This window comes from Varroa jacobsoni, unplaced genomic scaffold (assembly GCF_002532875.2).
Source record: "Varroa jacobsoni isolate VJ856 unplaced genomic scaffold, vjacob_1.0 contig00125, whole genome shotgun sequence".
Taxonomy (NCBI): Eukaryota; Metazoa; Arthropoda; class Arachnida; order Mesostigmata; family Varroidae; genus Varroa; species Varroa jacobsoni.
The window spans coordinates 170797-190170 of NW_019214413.1; the positions used below are offsets into that span (position 1 = coordinate 170797).

The window sequence follows — 19374 nt, forward strand, 5'->3', positions numbered from 1 at the left end:
TTTAGCTCGTTGAAGACACTCAAGCGTAAGGTTATATGAAATTTAAACCAAAATGTTCAATTATTCGCGCTCCTTTAGCTATAGTATACGTCACAATATGATAGCTGGAGTAGTAAGGCGCGTAACGAAATAATGAGTTTTCCTCGACTTGGCCAGCGGGGTGGTCTTCCTTAAAACAAATCACTACTCCTGCATTTGCTTACCTGCAGCTATTTAAACCGCCTTCGACCTGACCTTTTTTGCTTAGTTCGTTTGTGCACAGACGAAGACTGTGGTATATCGTCACGCCATTCTGTATCGTTCAATAGCGACTGAATAGTCTCAGCGAAGGATTGCAAAATAACGATGTGGCTATCGGTAGCTGTGCATCAGGCGCGGCAGCTAAGTAAGGTGGTACTGTACTCGCGCCGCATGCGCAATCACGGCCTAGAAAATCCCAGACTGTATCAGAGTGCCCACGACCTTCAACGGAGAGATAACCAAATGATTCTGGATTTCTACAAGAACACTCTCGAAAGAAACCTCTGTCTCGAGTCGGCACAAGGTCAGTATGTTAATATTGTCTTCGCTATAGAACAGTTCAGCAGTTTTTCATGTCACTGGATATTATGTAGGGATATAAAGTCTTCAATGATTCGGCAAGCAATCGTTAACATTGCTGAAGATATCAAATTGTCTTTTAAGTGTCCTAAAAAAATTCGTTCGAGCTTCCCATACGAAGTGAGACTCGCAGATTTTGAACGGGAGCCATACATAGCCTTTGTAGCCTGCATCGTTTTTTGTGCTAATGTGCTTAAGTGGAAATAAAGAAATCTACGTATAGTAACTCCGATTCAATAAAACGTACGTTTTCCATGTAGCGTGACGTGGTCGGAGCATGTGTCCTCGACGGAAATGTTTAGAACTATCAGCAGTTTGAAAAACTTAATAGCAGTTCAATAATTCTGGATTAATAACATTAATTAAAGAAAGCAAAATAATAGTTATTAATTGTTCGAGACGCTCTTGCTGCCCATACGAAGTACTCAAACACTATTCTAATGATAACAAACTAAAAAATAATTTTTGCTACTGAATGCCTATTTAATTACTTTCCTTTTCCTATTTTGTTTGTACATTGATCTCGTTAGTGCTCGACATTGGTTGTGGCAGCGGAGATAGTTCGCACGACCTGCTCTTGCCTTTGGCTGTTGAGCATCTAGGTGCTCAGAGGCTGGTCGCCACAGATCTCTCACCGGCCATGGTAGAATTTGCACGCGAATCGTACCCACATCGTTCAATCTGCTATGACGTATATGATGTTAGTTCAACGTAAGTTCGTATTTTACGACTATTTACTTTAAGGAGTAATATGGATCATTTACTCTCTATGTCCATATATTTCTGAACCTTGATTTATCCGGCCCAAATCTTCATACCCAAACCTCATGGCGTGATCAGAAAAGTCTCCCATGCTAGGAATGTGCGCGGAAGATGGAGTTCCCGGAAGAATACAGAAAAATGGGTTGTTTGTTACCATTTGCTCGATAAGAGTTGAGAATTATTGCGGAGGTTTATGATGAAGAACTATTTGTTTATCAAACTCTACAAAACTGAAGCATTCGGTTTGGAAAGTACTTCCTATATTACGTAAAATAGCGGCTTCACTGAGGTAGTTCAAAATTGGTAAAAGATCTTCATTTCTCTTCGTGCAGTTTTTTCATAAGGCAACCTCCTTCCTCTATAGGATGTCTAATGCTAATTTGGTAATTTGCAAAATTTTTGGTAGAACTTGTACGATCTCGCTATACTTTGTTCATCTTCTTTGATCGGATGAACAGTTTTTTTTTCAGGCTTTAAGAGAATCGGCTTTAAAAAGTAATTTTTGATATTTCACTTTCTCCCGATTTTACAGTAAAATAGCGATTTTTACTCAAAATAGTTCTAGTCTTATCCAGACTATTAATGCAATATGGATCGTTGCTTTTTATATTGTTGGCTGTACGTAATTTTTTTTTCTAAAAGTATAATTTCTCTTTCCTGTAGGAAGGGGTAATGCTAATCCGGTTTTAATCTTTATCTTAATACCATTATTATTACTAACAATACCTATCTGTTTGACAATGGAGTCCGTTTATAAAATGAGCCTTTTAAACGGCTTCCTTTTTAGGCTCCTTTCACACATGTATGGCTAAATGGTAGGAAATGATATTGTCGTAAGCTTTTCTTTATATTCTTTTTCTGCAACAATATTCATATAACAGGCCGAGTTAAGCGTTCTGGTGGAGTGGTAAAAATAATTTCGATGATAACAATGAAAATAGTACTTTAGATTATGATTTTGTCAAGGTACGATGGTTGTCCACTTAAGAGGCATTGTGGCGCCTATGCATTAACTGACATTTGCAATGATACAGCTCCCGATACCGAAAAAAAAATGAACGACTACACGCCAAATTCACTGCTAGGCTACAATTCAACTATTACAATGAGTTGGCATGCATACCTTCCTATGCTCATAGACACAACTGACTGAGTCACAGCCTCGAAGGTCGAACTATATATATGCGGCAACGCTTCGAAGGAACATACCCTATTTGCCCCAACATAACTGCGCTATAATATCATCCTCTTTAGCCACTGCTTCTACTCGTTTACGGGCCACGGTTTGTAACCGAATTTCGCACCGTTGACGCTCATACAGGAAACAGCTATGCAGAGATCGCAACCTGATTAGGATTTTTCAAAAAAACACCGTACACCTCGTAGGAGCAGTGTAACAAACAATAGTTAGGTAAATGGCTGATAAAATTCGCTAGTTATTTCCTTTGATTGTTACTAACTCGGATGACCCTGAATTAACGCAGCGGCTATAGCGCATTTTCAACGACCAAATATGTGACGATTTTTTATTAGTCGTTATATTATGTGCTAACTGTCTCATCAAATAGGGATTCATCGCACTGAACATTCGCTGGGAACACTTAGCAGACAGGACATCTTTCCTCACCCCAATGAATAGCCCTACTTGCTGGCGCCAAGGTACCACTAAACGATCCGGCAATCTAATTACAGATACGAAAAACGAGCGTGATGAACGACGACGAAATTTCACTGACAACAAAAATAAAGTTTTCAAGAAGATCATGACAGACGTCCGAGTAAACAAAGAGCGCGTATGTTTTTCCTCTAACGGAGCAAATGGGACGGCAAAGCATATTTATGCGTCCCACGATGCGTATAGTTATATCATGAACTGCAGAGGCTGCAGGATACTTACTGGTTGACACCACCTATCAATCGCATTCTGCGCACTGCCAAGTAGATCCAGAAATACAATACAATAGAACTAGACTTTGAGGCTAGGCATTTTGATGCTTCGATACTACTGGTGGAAGGGCTCAGTGTGATTCGTGAAGAAATTTTACATCCAAGTAACAGATCGATGCAGTTGTAACCGCACTCCTTTTGGGGGAAAAACGAGGTCGTTAGCGGAATCGATTTCGGCCAATTGCTATCGCTTGAAGTCGAACACGATAATTGAATGCTTTCGTTCCTTTTTTCGGATTACGAACTAGTGTGCGCGTGCAGAACGAAAACATGGCGCCGTCAAAGGAATTATTACTGTGTGAGTAGGCGATAGTGTCGACGTAGACGGGAACTCCAATACCTACATGATACACTTTTCGAAGCCATGTGTAGCAACTATAGCGGCGGTTATTTAATTGGCCAACCACTCTCCTATAAATAAGTAAATCAACTTACTTAACTACCGAACGTGCAACTGTTTTGAAGATAAACGATGACAGTATTACGAAAGTTGTCAAAAGAGCTAAATGCCGATCAAAAGCTAGACACCTCACAAATGACGAACGAATTGGCAGTTGTCGATGTTGAAAGGTTGGACATCCTTCATCTGTAAGAGATTTCTCCACATAAACAGACAACAATTTATTATATAAGTTGACTTCGCACGTTGAAAGAGGTTTCTCAAATCACGGTCGAGTAACTGTAGAAATACTTGCTTACATTGTGAACTATGCCTGCATTCAGTGACCCTAAAGCAAATACGTGTGTCGTTCTAGTTTGGGCCAAAATGTCAATAGGCGGTGCCAATGAATCATTCCAATTTACCAAAACGAAAATGGTCCTTATTCCTAGGCTTTTTCGTGACCGGTCACAAAAGCCAGGGATAACATTCAGACATGTCGCACTACACTTAAATAGACCGACATAGCCAATTGTATGTTTCGGTTCCTCACTTATGTAGCAGAAGAGCTCACTGCAGATACCGGGCATCCGAGATAAGAGGAAACCGTTGAGTCCCTTCTGATAAAGGATGTTACTGTACATGCGAGTGTTCTATGTGCTAGTGTAGGAAATATACGGCTAGACCGCTTCGACAAAGCTAGGCAAATTACAAAGTCGGAAATGCGTCAACGCGAGAAGTATAGGGTCGTCCGATGGAAGCTTAGTTTATTGCATAGTAAGATATTGGTATCGTAATCCCTTACATTCATAGGGCTACGGTCAGAAAGTGACCGATGAACAGCAGCTGGTTCGGACACATTTAGGCTATAAAGTCCTATCCGCTAGCCGCTACATTGTCACTCCCCGACCAGCGCCGTAGTCTTTTACGGTATGTACACCCTACGCGTATCTTCCATCACCTGTAATGAGCTATCGACGCCAACTTTAATTCTAGTTTATTTATTTTGCACTTTGTCGCGTCTGTCTCTTTCTCAATCTGTTTGACTATCAAGTACATCTTTTCTTTTTACACTTTTTAGACGGTTTATTTGAAGAATCACTTATCCTGACATATGTGAAAGAATCATAGGGGTCGAGGGGGATATATTGCGATGAAGCTTTCAAGATGTTCCTACAGCCAAATGTCAATCGTCAAGTAAAAAATGCCTTTAAAAAGCTCAAAGCTTAACAGGGTGCTATATGCTTTTAACTGATAGATCTTGATGGACATTTAACATTTTTTGCGTACAAAAATGGGCGAAAAACGAATGTAATAGTTTTTTTTTTGTCTATGTACCGGTAGAGTAAAAACTTGTGCCGAGGACTCCAAGCGGTTTTTCCGATATCGGTCAGTTCAAAAGTTTGTGTAGCCAATATTTTTTTTTTATAAAATATTATCTAAAAAAAATACTAAAATATCGAGCATATTTTCTACAAGTAAGGTATTATTTGATTGACGCCAATTGTTCACACTAATAGGAAGATTAACGATCTGAGTAAAACTGCAATTTATCTAACTATATTTTAAGTGGAAATGAGCAAAAACAAATTGCGCTTTCTTCTATAACAGTCAGGCGAAAACGCGTTTTGGGAAGCCTTCGAAAGTTTTTTTTCAGCGATCTTCTGATAAATGCTAATTGTAGCCGTATATATCTGAAAATAAAAAAAAAAAACCTTTAGTGACGTCAAAATCGATACATCTAAACATAGTATGTAAAATCGCCAGGGGGCGTTGATTGTATCATCATTTAGTTTAAAATGTGCAACTGTATGTTATAAGATCGATATAGGAAAATGTTCTCTTTTGCTCAACTTTCGCTTATATATACGAATATATACTGACCACAAATTAAAGCAGCAGTCCTAGCTACTCAAAATCAAATAGTATATAATAGACACGAATTTAGGTATCGGTCTATTATATACTATTTGATTTTCTGTACAGGCTATATACTATTACCTAGTGTTATAGAAATGTTTGCGTGACCTGCACATTGAACACAGTACGTTCGACTCGGCTGAAGTATGTGCGGTGAACCTATTATTTGTATTGCTTTTTAGTATTTGTCTATTGACAGACAGGGTAAGAAGCCAGGCTCGTGCCTACCTGACCTATTGACTAATCGAAACAGACATCTTCAGAAGGCCAGTACCGTCGATGAAAGTAGCATAATATGCCTTGTCAATAGTATTATATTCTAAGGGTGTGAGTCCTTACCTCTGCTGCTTGCTTGTTCATGATGGAATACGTCTGACCGAGGATGGCCATAGGGCAACGCTGCGAAGCTGCGTATCGCTGATGTTGTGCAAAGAAGTGTCATTTATTTACCCGTTACCGAAACGCATCAACTTGCTTCTAGCGTGTAATAACCTCTAATGTAATGTGTAATCCTTTACCCGTATAAACTGGCGGGCGTTTTCTACGTTACGTTGCGCTAAACCTTACGCCAATAAGATAGAAAAATAACAAACTGGGCCGGAGGTAACAGAGCTCACTAGTTGCCATTGGTGCCTTCTTGCTCTGATCGGTGGATGGTGCCTGCTGCAGGGTTGTGATGACACGGGTTCGCAGGCCAAGCGTAGGCATCCGCCGACGTTTCTTGCCCATTCCGCCTTCTTTTATAGATTGGCAAGCAACAGCAAAAGCAGCATTAGCGTTGCCATCTGTGAAGGCACTGACGATGACTCCAATTCGCCCGATGGAGGTGGCGATGTCGCCATTTTTGCCATGCCCCCATGGACTTCCCAACGTCCCTCAGACGCCTGAGGAGCCGCTGTAGGACTTACGCTGGTCGTTTCCCGATTACTGCCTCCAAGTCCAAGATTCGCTGGAAAGCCTCGACGCTGGAGGCTGTTTGGTATAGTGCACTCGAAAGGCAACATGACACAACGTGTCTAGCACTCGAAACAGCACCAGGCCACTCAAAGTAGCAGTGTAAGAATCTCGGACGTAATACCCCAAGGATGCGGCTATTATTGACGCTTCCTCCTACTGCCCCGAAGAAAGAAAAGCACGGCGAGAGGCAGATCTATCCTTGCGGAGTATAGGTCCTAAGGTTCGTTCGAATCTGATACGATACCAAGGCATGGCAGGGTGGAAGTAGTTGTTGTAATGGTAGCAGCAGCAAAAGCACAAGAAATAGCTATGAGTGGTAAAACGAGCTTTCCGAATCCCAGAGGTTTTGAAAGTTTGACAAGCAGACGTCACTACTTCGTCTCCTGCCGTTATACCCACCGCTGGCGCCACCACCGCTGCTGCTGGCCTTGTCGTGATATCAACATCCAGCAGTCAAGGCACGGGCGGGCTCTATTTTCGAACCAGAGCAAAAGCATGATGCCTCTACGGGTGCCGCGTTTTAGGCAGGTGGGCAGCTTGTTGTAGGCAGCCAATGTCCGGGAGCGATGAAACGGGGCAAATGGTAGGGAAACGGGAAAGGCATTTGGCGAAACGCGAACCAACCAGGTTTCGGGAACCACGATGGAGAAAAATGACGCGGTGCCAAGTGTCTATCCTTACGTCTACATGTACGTTGTATGCGGATGGGTTGGTAAAGAGTACGCAAGCGATTCGTACAAACAGTGGTGATCTTACTTCGTGACGATAATAGGTGCAGATGGTTGACGAAGTCGAGCAAAACCCCTACCTGTTGAGCCACCTTACAGATGAGATTGCAATGAGCTCTAACGATTTGAACTTGTAGACGGGATCAAGCCCAAATGAGACCTGGTGAATGACAAGTGAGCTACCGACGATAAGCAGAATGTATCAAGAAACACAAACCCGTATAAAGTCTTCGAAATAAAAGAAACAGAACCCAAATACATTTTTGAAGGTTCATAAGAACAAAACAAATGGCGAAATAACCTTTCACTTTATGCAGGCAATGGTTTGCTCTTCTTTTTGTCAAGATTTAAAGCAAACATTTATACTTTAAAAATGTAGCTAATAGCGGTGAACGAAAACAGCGTATATTTAAAGGCTGATACCACTAAGATTTTTAATTCTGTTACAGGGAATCGACTGAATTATTGTTGTCGAAGTACGGCTATTTCGATGTTGTATTTTCCCTGTACGCACTGCACTGGGTACGAGACCTTGGAAAAGCGTTGAAAAATATCCGCAGACTCCTCAGACCCCCCCGATCTGTCAAAGACTCGCCAAAAAGCTCACCGGCGTTCGTTGCAGCGAGGTCCGATTCGGAGTTTCTTCTCGCGTTTTTGGCGCTCAACCCTGCGGTTTTGGTTTACCACGATCTTGCCAAAAAGCCGCGATGGGCTAAGTATTTCGTAAGTAATGCCCTCTAACGACAAAAATGGGCCTAAATTAACATTTACTTAAATATGTGTCAAGCTATTTTTAACAAGGCAAGATACAGTTAACATTTGCTGTTTCCAAGATTCTTTCACATTTCGCGCCACTGATTCCAAATGCCCGAATTGGCTTATCATTATAGATTCTACTGTATATGGATCTGCTTACCGTAAAGTCATTACCGTCGATTAAGATAAGTAAACGTTTGAAGAGTTACGTCAGATTCGCATCAGCATCAGATCTGACAAGCTCAATCGACAAATAGAAGCCTTGCTTGTTAGTATTGTGCGAGCTGAGTCAAAGATACTCGGGTGGTTTGAAGCTTAACATCTGATCACAGAAGATATGAAAAGTCATATCGACTAAAACGATCGTAGGTTAATATGATGGGCAAAAGTTTGAACGAACGCACTGAATTTTCTCTGAATCCTTCAGGGTTCTTTGAGTTGTATGAGGAAGCCCCATTTTTGGGCTCAACCTGTCGCTTTTGAAACGAAACCTTTAACGAAAGGCCAGCGCCGACTTTCTCTAACTATTTTCTACATAATTAACTTTCTTTTCTCTATATTAATTCAACCGGAAAACTCATAGATTAAAACCATGCGATATCTAAGATCATGTAAATAGGTAATGCATATGTATTAAGCATTTTCAAACATTGACCAAACAAGCTTGCAGGATAATAAACGGAAAGGTAAGCGACAGCCGTGGGCGTGTAGTTGAGAGCGCCAAGAAACGCCCAAGCAGTAACTTGTCTACTACTCATCGCTACTAAGCATTTTTCCGTCATTCTGTTTACATATATATATATATGATTAGAATCGTGATGCATAAGCTTAGCAACAGCAACGGCCAGTCACGGTAGCAAATGACAGAATCGTCGTTACGTGACTCCGCAGGACACGTCAAATTACACCGTTATCTCCGGATGACAAAGGTTGAATAATATTAGCCCAGCTTATTCATATTACCCATAGGTTGCTGCTGTCTTTATACACGGACGCGAAATGCTGGGGACCGTGCGCGCGCTCCTGCTCATAATTACTATTTAAAGTACCTCGATTTCTTATCATATACTATCGCTACCAGCTAAAGAGATTATGAAGCGGGTATCTAACACATAGCTTCTGTTAGAGCTGTGTACGTCAAGCGACGTTTGATCAGATATTTACATTTTCGTCAGAAGGGGCTGAATCATCAGATAAGGCAGTCGTGCTTAGAAAAGAGTTGTCATTATGTATCCAAACGCAGAATGTTATACAAAGATATGACAATGGCTTGGTCAAATGGTTGGCTTATTGTGTAGAATTGGCTATATCCATGAATTCAGATCGTTGGCAAACGCATTAATAATAAAATGGTGATTTGTGGGTTCGTTTAAGCTAAATCGAAGGTCAATTTAAATATACTTGAAAAGCTTTTAGATGGGAACTATGACGCGGTCTAACAAAGCCGCTCTGATAAGTGAAACATGGTCTTCAGCTGCGTGCAAAAATGAGTTGAGAGAAATAATATCTGTTCAGGGACACGGACAAGAGTTTTCGCTAGTGTCGACCGAATTTTCCCCAATAGATAATTACAGTAAAGAAGAAGCGTATGAACCTATGCGTCTTTTCCAGAATGAGTCGCATATCCCGTTTGGTGAAATTTATTGCCAGAAAGACCTGGAAGGACTTGCCGCGAGCAGTGGTCTCGGACTTCGTAGCTGCGAAGTGCTGAACCTCGAATGTCAACATCCATCAATGGAGACGCTTAGAGGTCAGATATTTAGATTCATATCTTTTTTTTGTAATTGCTGATAGCCAACGAATCACTTAAAATAGACTTATTGATATGTTAAGAAAGGATATTTTATGATAGAATTGTGCCCTCAGTCCCTGTTTGCTTAAGTCCTTAAGTTGTAAGACGTTACTCCAGACGACCGTCAGTTTCAAATTCATTCAGTACTCCGTTAGCAATAGATCCAAGGACTTAGCAGTTACTCATTTCTCCCGCTATTGCAGGTCATTACACCTGCTTGTAACACCTATAAAACGACCGAATCCTTCAATCGGTTCAAACGCTATATAATGTGCGGGTTTTTCAGCAAATTGGATTATTTTTGGACACTGCAGCACAGGATCTATTTGTTATCATCTGTGGTTACTTGTTGCGATAATTGAATGTATTTTGGAATATTCTAAAATCGACCTTGTTGACTTCCTCATATATTATAGTTTACTTTAGGAACGTTTCCTGTATACATGTTGGTACTGTGTCTGAATTTAATGACATACTGTTGGAAAAGATCTAATTTTTTTAATTAAACGAAGATTTTTGGAGACGGGACGATGTTCAACTATATATTCTTAGTAAGAACACAAACGGGTCGTGTACGAAGGTCCCCTGCTTATTAGCAGCCTTTCCTTATAGTGCTTCCAGTTGCCATGTCACAGTGTACGATATTCAACAATAGTGAATCCTTCTAAGAAATACAGCTTTTTTCTTAATATACAACTATTATACTGCTTTGATTTTATTGGAACTAACCGTATTTTACACTCTCTCTCCGGACAAACTCTGAACTCCGGTCGCGCAGATAAATCTTTTACAGATGATTTTACAGATTCTTGACTGACGAAGAACCAACACGTAGACATGTCAAATGTTGCATGTCAACTGTAAAGAAAGGTACATTTATACAGCCTGCCTATTGTGAATAGTTTAAGGATTAGCAAATGCCCTTAATATCAAAGTGTATACGTTTGTACAAAGTAGCTCAGCGTTCGTGTGATGTTCGATTTGGGCTTGGCAACGTCTGCTCTCGTATTAGGCATCGCATTCTATGTAATTACATCAGAATTGTAGCTTATTTCTACGCAGATTTATTTAATCGTTTTTGTTTAATCGTTTTACTCTCTGATATAAATGATACGGAATCTACTCGCAAAGCCCAGTCAACTAAATACAATACTTTTTAATATATTAACCAGCACATTTAGCAGCAGTTACAAAAGTTCCGCATTAGATAGTTTTCGCTATTGAATAAGCAGAATTTCTGCTAATACAAAAGTGGCAAAAAGACCTCATCAATCTATCCGCATTATCTCAGGTAGTTGAAATCGATAGAAGCAGGCACACTGGCACATACCTCCGTTATATTTATCTGAGCGCATGTTTCACAGTCTGATGTCGCCAGTACTCAGACAGTCTTGTTTTTGAAGGCGGCTGCCTTCACCAGCCGTCGGTTGTCCGACTCGAATGAGAAAGATGAGCCTGTGCGGAGATCGCCAGAGTTACTGCTGGTACTACTTCTGTACTGGAGGGGAATGTTACGTTAGTAAAGAAGGTCTGGCGAGAGAGGCCCGTCTGGAATAAAACGAGCGTAGGGCATTGTATTCAGAACGCAGCCCGCTGATGCTACCAGCCCTCTGTCTAGAGGCAGCACCGTGTGTAGGGAACTGAGGATCTTGAGAGAGGCGATTGCCAAGCGAAGCGATGGGATAATATATTCGACGTCTTTCTTTTCGCCTGCTTCCTTCCAACGCTGCTGCTAGCCCGCCTTTTTTCACTTTTATTTACCGTTTGTCCTAAGTTTCCCGAGTACCAGCTCCGACCGTTTGCCAAAGTCAGTCAGCTGGTCAGCTAGCCAGTCAGGTTCGTGGCAGCGGTGGCGTTGTCGTTCTCATAGTCCCCATACCCCGATCCTCTGTTGGTAGCACGTGCTGCAGTCTGCTGTGTCCATCTAGGCAGTTCCTTTTGTTCTCGTTCCATGTTTTTCTCTTGCTTTTCCGTTACGTCAGTTTGTGGATGTCTGTGCAGTTCAAGTAGCTCTGTACTTACGGGTCGGGAGCCGGTTGACTTGTGAGCTTCAGACCCCTGACCCGCTGCCGTAAGCCTTCGCAGCGCAGACCTTTGCAGTAGCAGAACCTTTGGGCCTCTTACAAGCTGTTGGCCTCGCGTTGGGCAAAATTGGAGATCGGGACCGAGCAGGCCAGGGGCGTAGTAAAGGGATAAGGCCTTCTTATAGCTATGAGTATATGGGGACGAAACCGGAGAAGAAATGGAAGAGGATATTCGCTTGGGGTGCTAGGCATAGTTGAAAGTGAGCTTAATTTTAGCCACAATGAGCGCGCTGAGCCGTGCAATACAGAGGGTGGGGAGGCAGTGTCGGACGACTTAAAGAAGGAGGGGGCAACGGAAGGGATGGCAGGGCGAACTCTCGGACGGCTTCGTACTTTGAACCTCACAGGCCTCAAGGACCGAGAAATATAAAAGTTGGTTCTTGGGCTCCGTGGCAAAGCTTCGGGTAGGTAGGGTTTGGATTGACTTTAGGCCTGAACTGTCAGGAAGTACAATGTTAGATCGGTTAACTGACGAGGGGGTCAGTGCGTGGCTTTGGCCAAGCTGCTGACAGTCAGTCAAGGACGGCGACGTCGTCGCTCAAATTTACTTGATTGCTCGAGATCGACGCTGCGATGTAAGGCTGTCAGATTGAGTGAAAGTCCGTTTTAAAGTGAGGGTGTTTAGAATGAGAAAGCTACGTGAACTATCGTGGAATATATGCGGAAGAGCAATCACTATAGAGAAAGTGACAGGTGACAACCCCGCAGAGTTACATAAAACCACACATGCACGCAACTTTATACGAGTACAATCTCTCCTATTCTGTTCCAGTTAGATATTTTCCTTGGACTCGGTGGATTTGGTGCTATTGATTAAATGATGATAGCTATACTCATCCGAAGAACGCTAAGCAGATTTTTAATGTAAAAAATTAGAGTTTATCTTTTTTGCGGTTTTGAAGATCTCGGGTATCAAAGGGCACACATGGTTGCTGAGAACAATATACATGCAGATTTTTATTTTTACGCGGGTTCAGTTGAGCCCACACGGTCAGTATGCGTGCGAGTGAATGATTCAACGGCGGACTTCAGCATTCAACTTTATTTATTTACAGAGTCAGCTGTGGCTGTGTGTCCCTTTTACCAGTCGATACCCAAGAACGTCGTCGAAGAATTTGAACGAGACCTCGTCGAGGCATACCTCCGTCTCAGCGAAGGCACTACTGTGTTCAATTATCAGCTTGCGGTTTTGCACGGTTTCGCCCAATGAGTATTAAATGAAGTGCTATTTGAGGATCTAATTAAATCGATATCATTATTTAAAGACTGCACACACGATAAACACTGTAGATAGTCTTAACTAGTTCACCAGCGGTTTCAGCAGAAATCAATTCTGTATTCATTCTGTATATTCATTGCGTGATACCTAGGGTGAGGATAACAATAATCTCTAACATTTTTTCTATCTATGCGAGTTAAAATATTTTTACGCTAAAGCAGAGACAGATACTTACGGATTGCTGATGTAATGATACCCACCACGTAATAGCCTGATTTTATACTTTGTCACGATACATGCGGTATCGTCATTATGTTCCTGATGCAATACGTAATACACGTAGTCAGCACGGACACATTATATACAGGAATCTGTACCCTCACGATACCTGTTGAAAAGCCTGCATCGTACATGAAACAATGAAAAAAACTTCTTAATAATGAAACAGTCAGTTGTCGCAATTCTAAGCAAGTTTTTTCTCCATACTATTAATGTATCGATAAAATAAAAAATACAATTTTTTGTGATTTTTCAAGTGGCGCTAGTTTAGTGGTTTTCTATTCAGTTTACTTCATTTTTTTTCCTAATTCTGTCAGGGTTAGCTCGAGTGGTACCGGCGTTTTGAGAAAGATGAAGATCGAAATTTCCGGTAAAAGCGTCAATCCTACAATCGCGACGAATACTGACCAACCGTTCATCGCGCAAAGATTCGCTGAGACGAGCTCAGACTCCGGGTATCGGATGAGGTCACGCAATTCTCTTCAAGCTCGTGGCAGATATACCGCAACACAGAGGTCGATAAGGCATGTGTGAAACATATCACGGAAATGGCACGCATGTAATTTTTGCTCCTTCCCTGCTTTTGTCACTGAAGGTCTTCCCATGCAAGCATCAGCTCGAATATTTTTTCTTTTCAAATAATCAAGCAATCGCCTATATCGCTTTTCATAGGACTTAGGCTCCTGTTTGTTTTATTTACATTGAATTATCTTTTGGAGTTTATAGGAATCTGCTCTAATAGTTCACTTGGAGTTGCAAACAAAACTCTAGCAGCTTATTCAGGCCGAATTTCAATTAAAAGAAAGCAATTGCAGTAGCTCGAGTAACCTGCTATTGGGGACCGAATAAATGTTATTTCTGCAAACGGATTAGGTTATACGTGACAAGGGCAACGAAAAGGGATACTGTACAGACCAGGCAGGAGTTATAAAGCGGCCTATGGCCAGTCCGACGTTTTGTCATCTTAACCTCCATGTAATCCAAAAGGGCAGTGGCGTCATGCTGGTCAATATTCAGTGTATTCGTTGTACTTGAATGTAACGAAGTCATGAGCCATAACCTTTATCATCCTATCCTACCAAGACATCAGGCTGAGCTAATCTGGTTTAGGATTTGCTTCCTGATGATCAGCTAATACATACATTGAACGAAACGTAAAAATCTTTTTAACTAATACGCAATTCGTGTAGTGGGCGATTGCGTGCACTTGGGTCGAAGGTCATGCTAGTTACATCATGTTAAATATTACTATTCTTTTCTACCTAATCACTAAAAAATCGATGCGTGACTTTGTCCGTTAATGAGAAAGCTCAGTTTTTCTCACATCGATTTTCCAAAAGGCTAACAGGTGAAGCAGCGAGGGGCAAAGGGACTCCTCGCACAAATCCCATTGAGAAACATCGTTTACCCTCAGGTATGGGATTAATTTGCACCGAATTTCTGAGTTTTGGACGACAGAATGACAAACTATTCCATATTTACTATAATTTCGAGCAGGATTTTAATCTTGAGAAAACCTTGTCTAAAATCGCTCTGAAACCCAAATGACGCGTTATTGTACTGTGTGTCCGTAACATAAAGTCTTAAACATTCGATTGCAGATATCGTCTTTGTATAACTTCGTAAGGTCTATATCCACGACGCTCATTTTTGTTGATCCCGTTTATTACACGAACAAGTTCAATTTTAAATCCAACACCGGTCAAGCTGTTTACTTGTATGTACGAGTAACTGATTCAAGCCTTTTTTGCAGCTTTGTATCACCGTTACGGCTATCTTTCACCATGGTAACTATGCTCTCACTCCTCATGAACCTGGACGAAAGAGGACATTTCATATTTTTCATTCCCACAAGGAAAGAGAAACAACAGAGGCTGGAGGGAAAACATGAGGGGTTAGACTATCATCAGAGTGCCCTTTTCTGTAGGGATACGACCTTCAGTGAAACTATGACGCTTGTATGATGGCCGTATTTGACGGATGTGTCGTATTGGGCACTCTGGCATGTCGTGTGCTATATAACACATTGAGAATTCAAACATAGTTGTTTTTTTTTTAATAGTCCAGCCACCGTCGTCTTTTCTAGCTGTACAACGAAAGGGCTATTTGTAGAACGCGCGCTCGGCCGTCCGAAACGAGATGGCGGGATGATTGTGCTTTATAGGATGTATTTACCCGTTTCTTAATTTTCATCGATCCTATACGTACAGACAGAGTAAGCCTTATGTCGCGTATGCTCACATAAATTAATCCGTTAGAGGTTAAATTGGCGGGACGTTGTCAGTCAACGTTGTTCGCTTAATATTTGTTATTGCACTAAACATATTAACTGCAATAGTTAGTAAGCTATAGTAACTTGTACTTGTTTTTTAGAATACACAGTGACATGAAAGGCCAAGAATGTTTTCCATTAGAACTTTTGTTTTAGATATTGACATTTAACGCGAGTCGAATTGTGATGGGTCTGAGTGATTGAAATGGCAAGATTTACTGCTGTTGAGGATAGATAGCTTATGTTCAGTAATTGAAAGATCTGAAATTAAATAGAGTGTATAATCAATAACAAATGAGAAATCATTGCCATATGTGCAGCCTCAGACTACTATCATTACGTTGCCAGCGATATAACGTATTTCTGAATGCAGGAGTATTACTTAATAGTCCTGCCTGTGCTATCGATGCCGTAGAGGAAAGCCACAATATAAATTATCAACCGTTGGAAGTTACGTCAGGCTAAAGAATTCTGAATTTGGCCCATTTTTAGCCCCGTTCTTTAAGAAGATAATCCACAAACTACTCAGCTTCGCGGAACGATGAATTCCGCCAAGAGCAAAGGGTCTACCAAAACTCAATAAAATAAGTATAAAAATATATAATTCATTTTGTTTGAAACGAACGCAAAATAAAAGGGACGTACAATAAAAGTTTAAGTAAGTAATCAGTAGACTGTCAGTTGTTTATGTGCAACGCATATACACAAATAGCGATTATAAAAGAACTTTATGACACAATGTTTAACGATGGTGCATTTGCGACACAGTTGCGTAGCTGAATCTGTTCCAATAATCTGTTTCGGCAGTTATCCAGTAGTTATATCGTATATGCATATTAGTGCAGAACATCAATTCAATTTTTAACATGGAACGTGTGATCTTTCCAGGAACACCCGGGATGAAGGATCCATACAGGAAGCAGCATTCAGATAAAGTCACAGATGGCTCAATGGAGTGTGTCAATGGACTTGCTTTTTGTGGCCTTAGATGCCGAATATTTTAGTCCTGGAATCGCTTGTCTGACTAATATTTTTTTCTAAAACGTTAAGCGATCTCTCTATGTATCCGGCATCCACAAAGAATGGTTCTGTAGGTTTTTTGCGTACGTAGTACATTCTCGTTTGTTTCAAAAAACGACTGCCCGTCTCTTTTTTAGACACCTCTATCGAAATCCTTATATCTGACTATGTGCTGCCACTTCTAGTTTCCTTTTGGCCTTCCTGTTAGCACGTTGAACGTCTTTACATACATACTTGAATGTGGACTGATAAGAACGTGCGTGACAGGGTGAAAGTCTGCGTCTAGGCATTCAAGACACCACCAGCTCAGCCTGTCGAGATCAGCGCGCCTCTCCAGTACCTTCTTCACATCTTCGGGTTCCTAAACCTCAGGGACAGCCGTATACTTACCAAGATCAGCGCAATGCAGTAGCTTCTACGTTACAAAAGCCATTGAACGTCCAAACCAGGTCTCACTTAAAAGGGAGACGCTGTCTGTGCAAAACACACTGGATGCAGAAATTTTATGTGCCTACGATTCGTTGCATAGTCCTTCTACAGGAGGTCCTTTAAATCATCCAGGTGCTTCTCGTGCTTTTATGCGACGCCAGTGCCACTATTAATTTTACAACGACCGAATGAGACTGTCCAAGTAATAGCTAGTTTGAAATAGTTAACTCCGAGGCAAGTATTACTTATAATGGGCGGTTCGTCATGGCATTGGAAGAGATGATGCATGACCAAGTGTTATCAATACCGTAATTTCGCCCTGAGCTAAATTTTCAAGCAATTCCAGCTTCAATATAAAACGATTATTAATGCAGCGATAAAATGATGCAGTTAAAGTTATCGATCAATAATAGACTTCATGTAACTCTATGGCATTACGCTTTTCTTCAGCTGTTTTTTGCGTCAATAGTCTTGTCGCATTGGCCATTTGAAGAAGACACGCCATAGCCTTGGGCCGTCGACACACACACACAAAGAAGCCTATAATATCACATATAGCGCATAAGATCCTGGCCTTGCATCTGGAGTGTGATAGTAACCCGTCTTTTCATGACACTTATTTTTCTCAATTTTGTTAAATACGCATCCGGCCTCTGGGAGGGGCATATACAAGACGACGATGTTTGGAACACGTGTACATAATCGTCTACTGGTGAGTTCTGGCAGTCTATGTTGCCGGTTGCCATGTTTATTGTAAAGGATGAACTCCATTTACCATTGGAGCTGAACTCATTAGAAGGGAGGTGACAGCACGTTGGTGAAGACGACCGGAAGATGGCTCAAAATATGGTTTTTATCAAGGTTCTTCCAGCTGGCTTGTCTTCTCTGATCCTGTGTGAGGCTTAGTCAAGCCTCAGTACACAAATCGGAAAAGGTACAGAAACAAAACAAATTCAGATGATTGGCTGAACAGAACCTGTGTAGTAGGTACGAGCGCTTCTATACGATTCGATAACAAAAATTCGTCAGCTACTTGAATAGTGCCTCGAGAAAATCATGATGACTTATCTTCATATGTGGCTTAAGTCTGCAGGCCATCTCTGATAGGATAATAAGGGCCTCGTCTTTAAAGTAAATCGCAGGAAACTATGAGCAATACGAATTACAAGACGCGAGTTACTTAAAAAAAACCATTAATAGGTGATAAATGGGATTCGTGCTAGTTGATATTTTTATTTTGGGCTCATTAGAAAATGTCAATCTACTATTCAACCAACGCATTCGACAACTGAAAAGCGTTAGCTCGCAAAAATCAATGTTTGTCCAATCGGCCTGATTGACACTTAGGCGCTAAGTACTTTTAAAGGACTGTTATTTGCCGACTGTCGAGATGATCCACTTCTAAATGAGAGTAGTAGATCTTACATACGGTTAAGCACTTCTTCTGGAAGCTTGAATTCGTCGTTCGATGTCAGATCTAGACCACTCTATATATCCTTAGAATACGTTACCATTGCACCATCGTACCTCGACTACTCCTACGGGAAACGCAGAGGTCAGTAAGCCTACCGGAAATACAGCTTGTTGAAAACGTATAGCTGACAAGTATAGCGTATGATATTCGTCTACACGTATGAATCTCACGTAAAATCGGCACTTCGGTTCAGACGATTTGGATACCGTTAGAGACAAATTTCTGCTGGCAGTATAGCTAAGCAGGACATCAGATATTTCCCTTTGAACAATATTGCGGAAACGCGATCATTTCCTGCTGTGAAAAAAAAAAAAAAAAAAAAGAAAAAACTGTCAAGAACTCCCGACGGTCGAATAATTTCTTTCTGGTTTACTTCGCCGGTTTGGCCAACTTTGGCAATACACATGCAAAACGATACCCATCCGCGTTAAACACTAGGATTTCATATTATATATAAAGTCATGATGATGCATGGCGGCCTATAGTTTAGTGTTTTTTTCTACTCTGCTCCTAGCTGGATATACTTTTCGACTTTTGACCAAATATATGGTTAACGCGAAAAAAATGAATAGCACAGAAACATGCTCAATATGAGTGCTATCGTTGCCATCGTTGTTTTCATGTTAGCGACAAGTCCAAGGCAGTAGCCGTTGCCAAATCAAGCTAGTCATCCCTTGGTTTACAAATATGACTTCGTTCTTCTCGGCTACTATATTACTACAAACTAAGATGCTTACACGAATACACATACCATGC

At 41.2% G+C, this 19374-nt stretch overlaps 1 protein-coding gene across 1 annotated transcript; it reads left to right on the top strand.

Moving 5' to 3' along the window:
* The first annotated feature begins 97 nt into the window (after positions 1–97).
* jhamt (juvenile hormone acid methyltransferase) lies at positions 98–13147 on the top strand. Its single transcript, XM_022851211.2, has 5 exons — positions 98–544; positions 1131–1311; positions 7743–8016; positions 9661–9799; positions 12981–13147. Exons 1-5 carry the CDS (start codon positions 346–348, stop codon positions 13133–13135), a joined length of 948 nt encoding a protein of 315 aa, XP_022706946.1. The 5' UTR covers positions 98–345; the 3' UTR covers positions 13136–13147.
* The last annotated feature ends 6227 nt before the right edge of the window (positions 13148–19374 follow it).

Bases quoted from the DNA above. Each gene is read 5' to 3' on its own strand.
- jhamt (XM_022851211.2), top strand. From the start codon at position 346: ATGTGGCTATCGGTAGCTGTGCATCAGGCGCGGCAGCTAAGTAAGGTG. The intron at 545-1,130 runs GTCAGTATGTTA...TGATCTCGTTAG, and splicing joins CTGTCTCGAGTCGGCACAAG to TGCTCGACATTGGTTGTGGC. The intron at 1,312-7,742 runs GTAAGTTCGTAT...ATTCTGTTACAG, and splicing joins GTATATGATGTTAGTTCAAC to GGAATCGACTGAATTATTGT.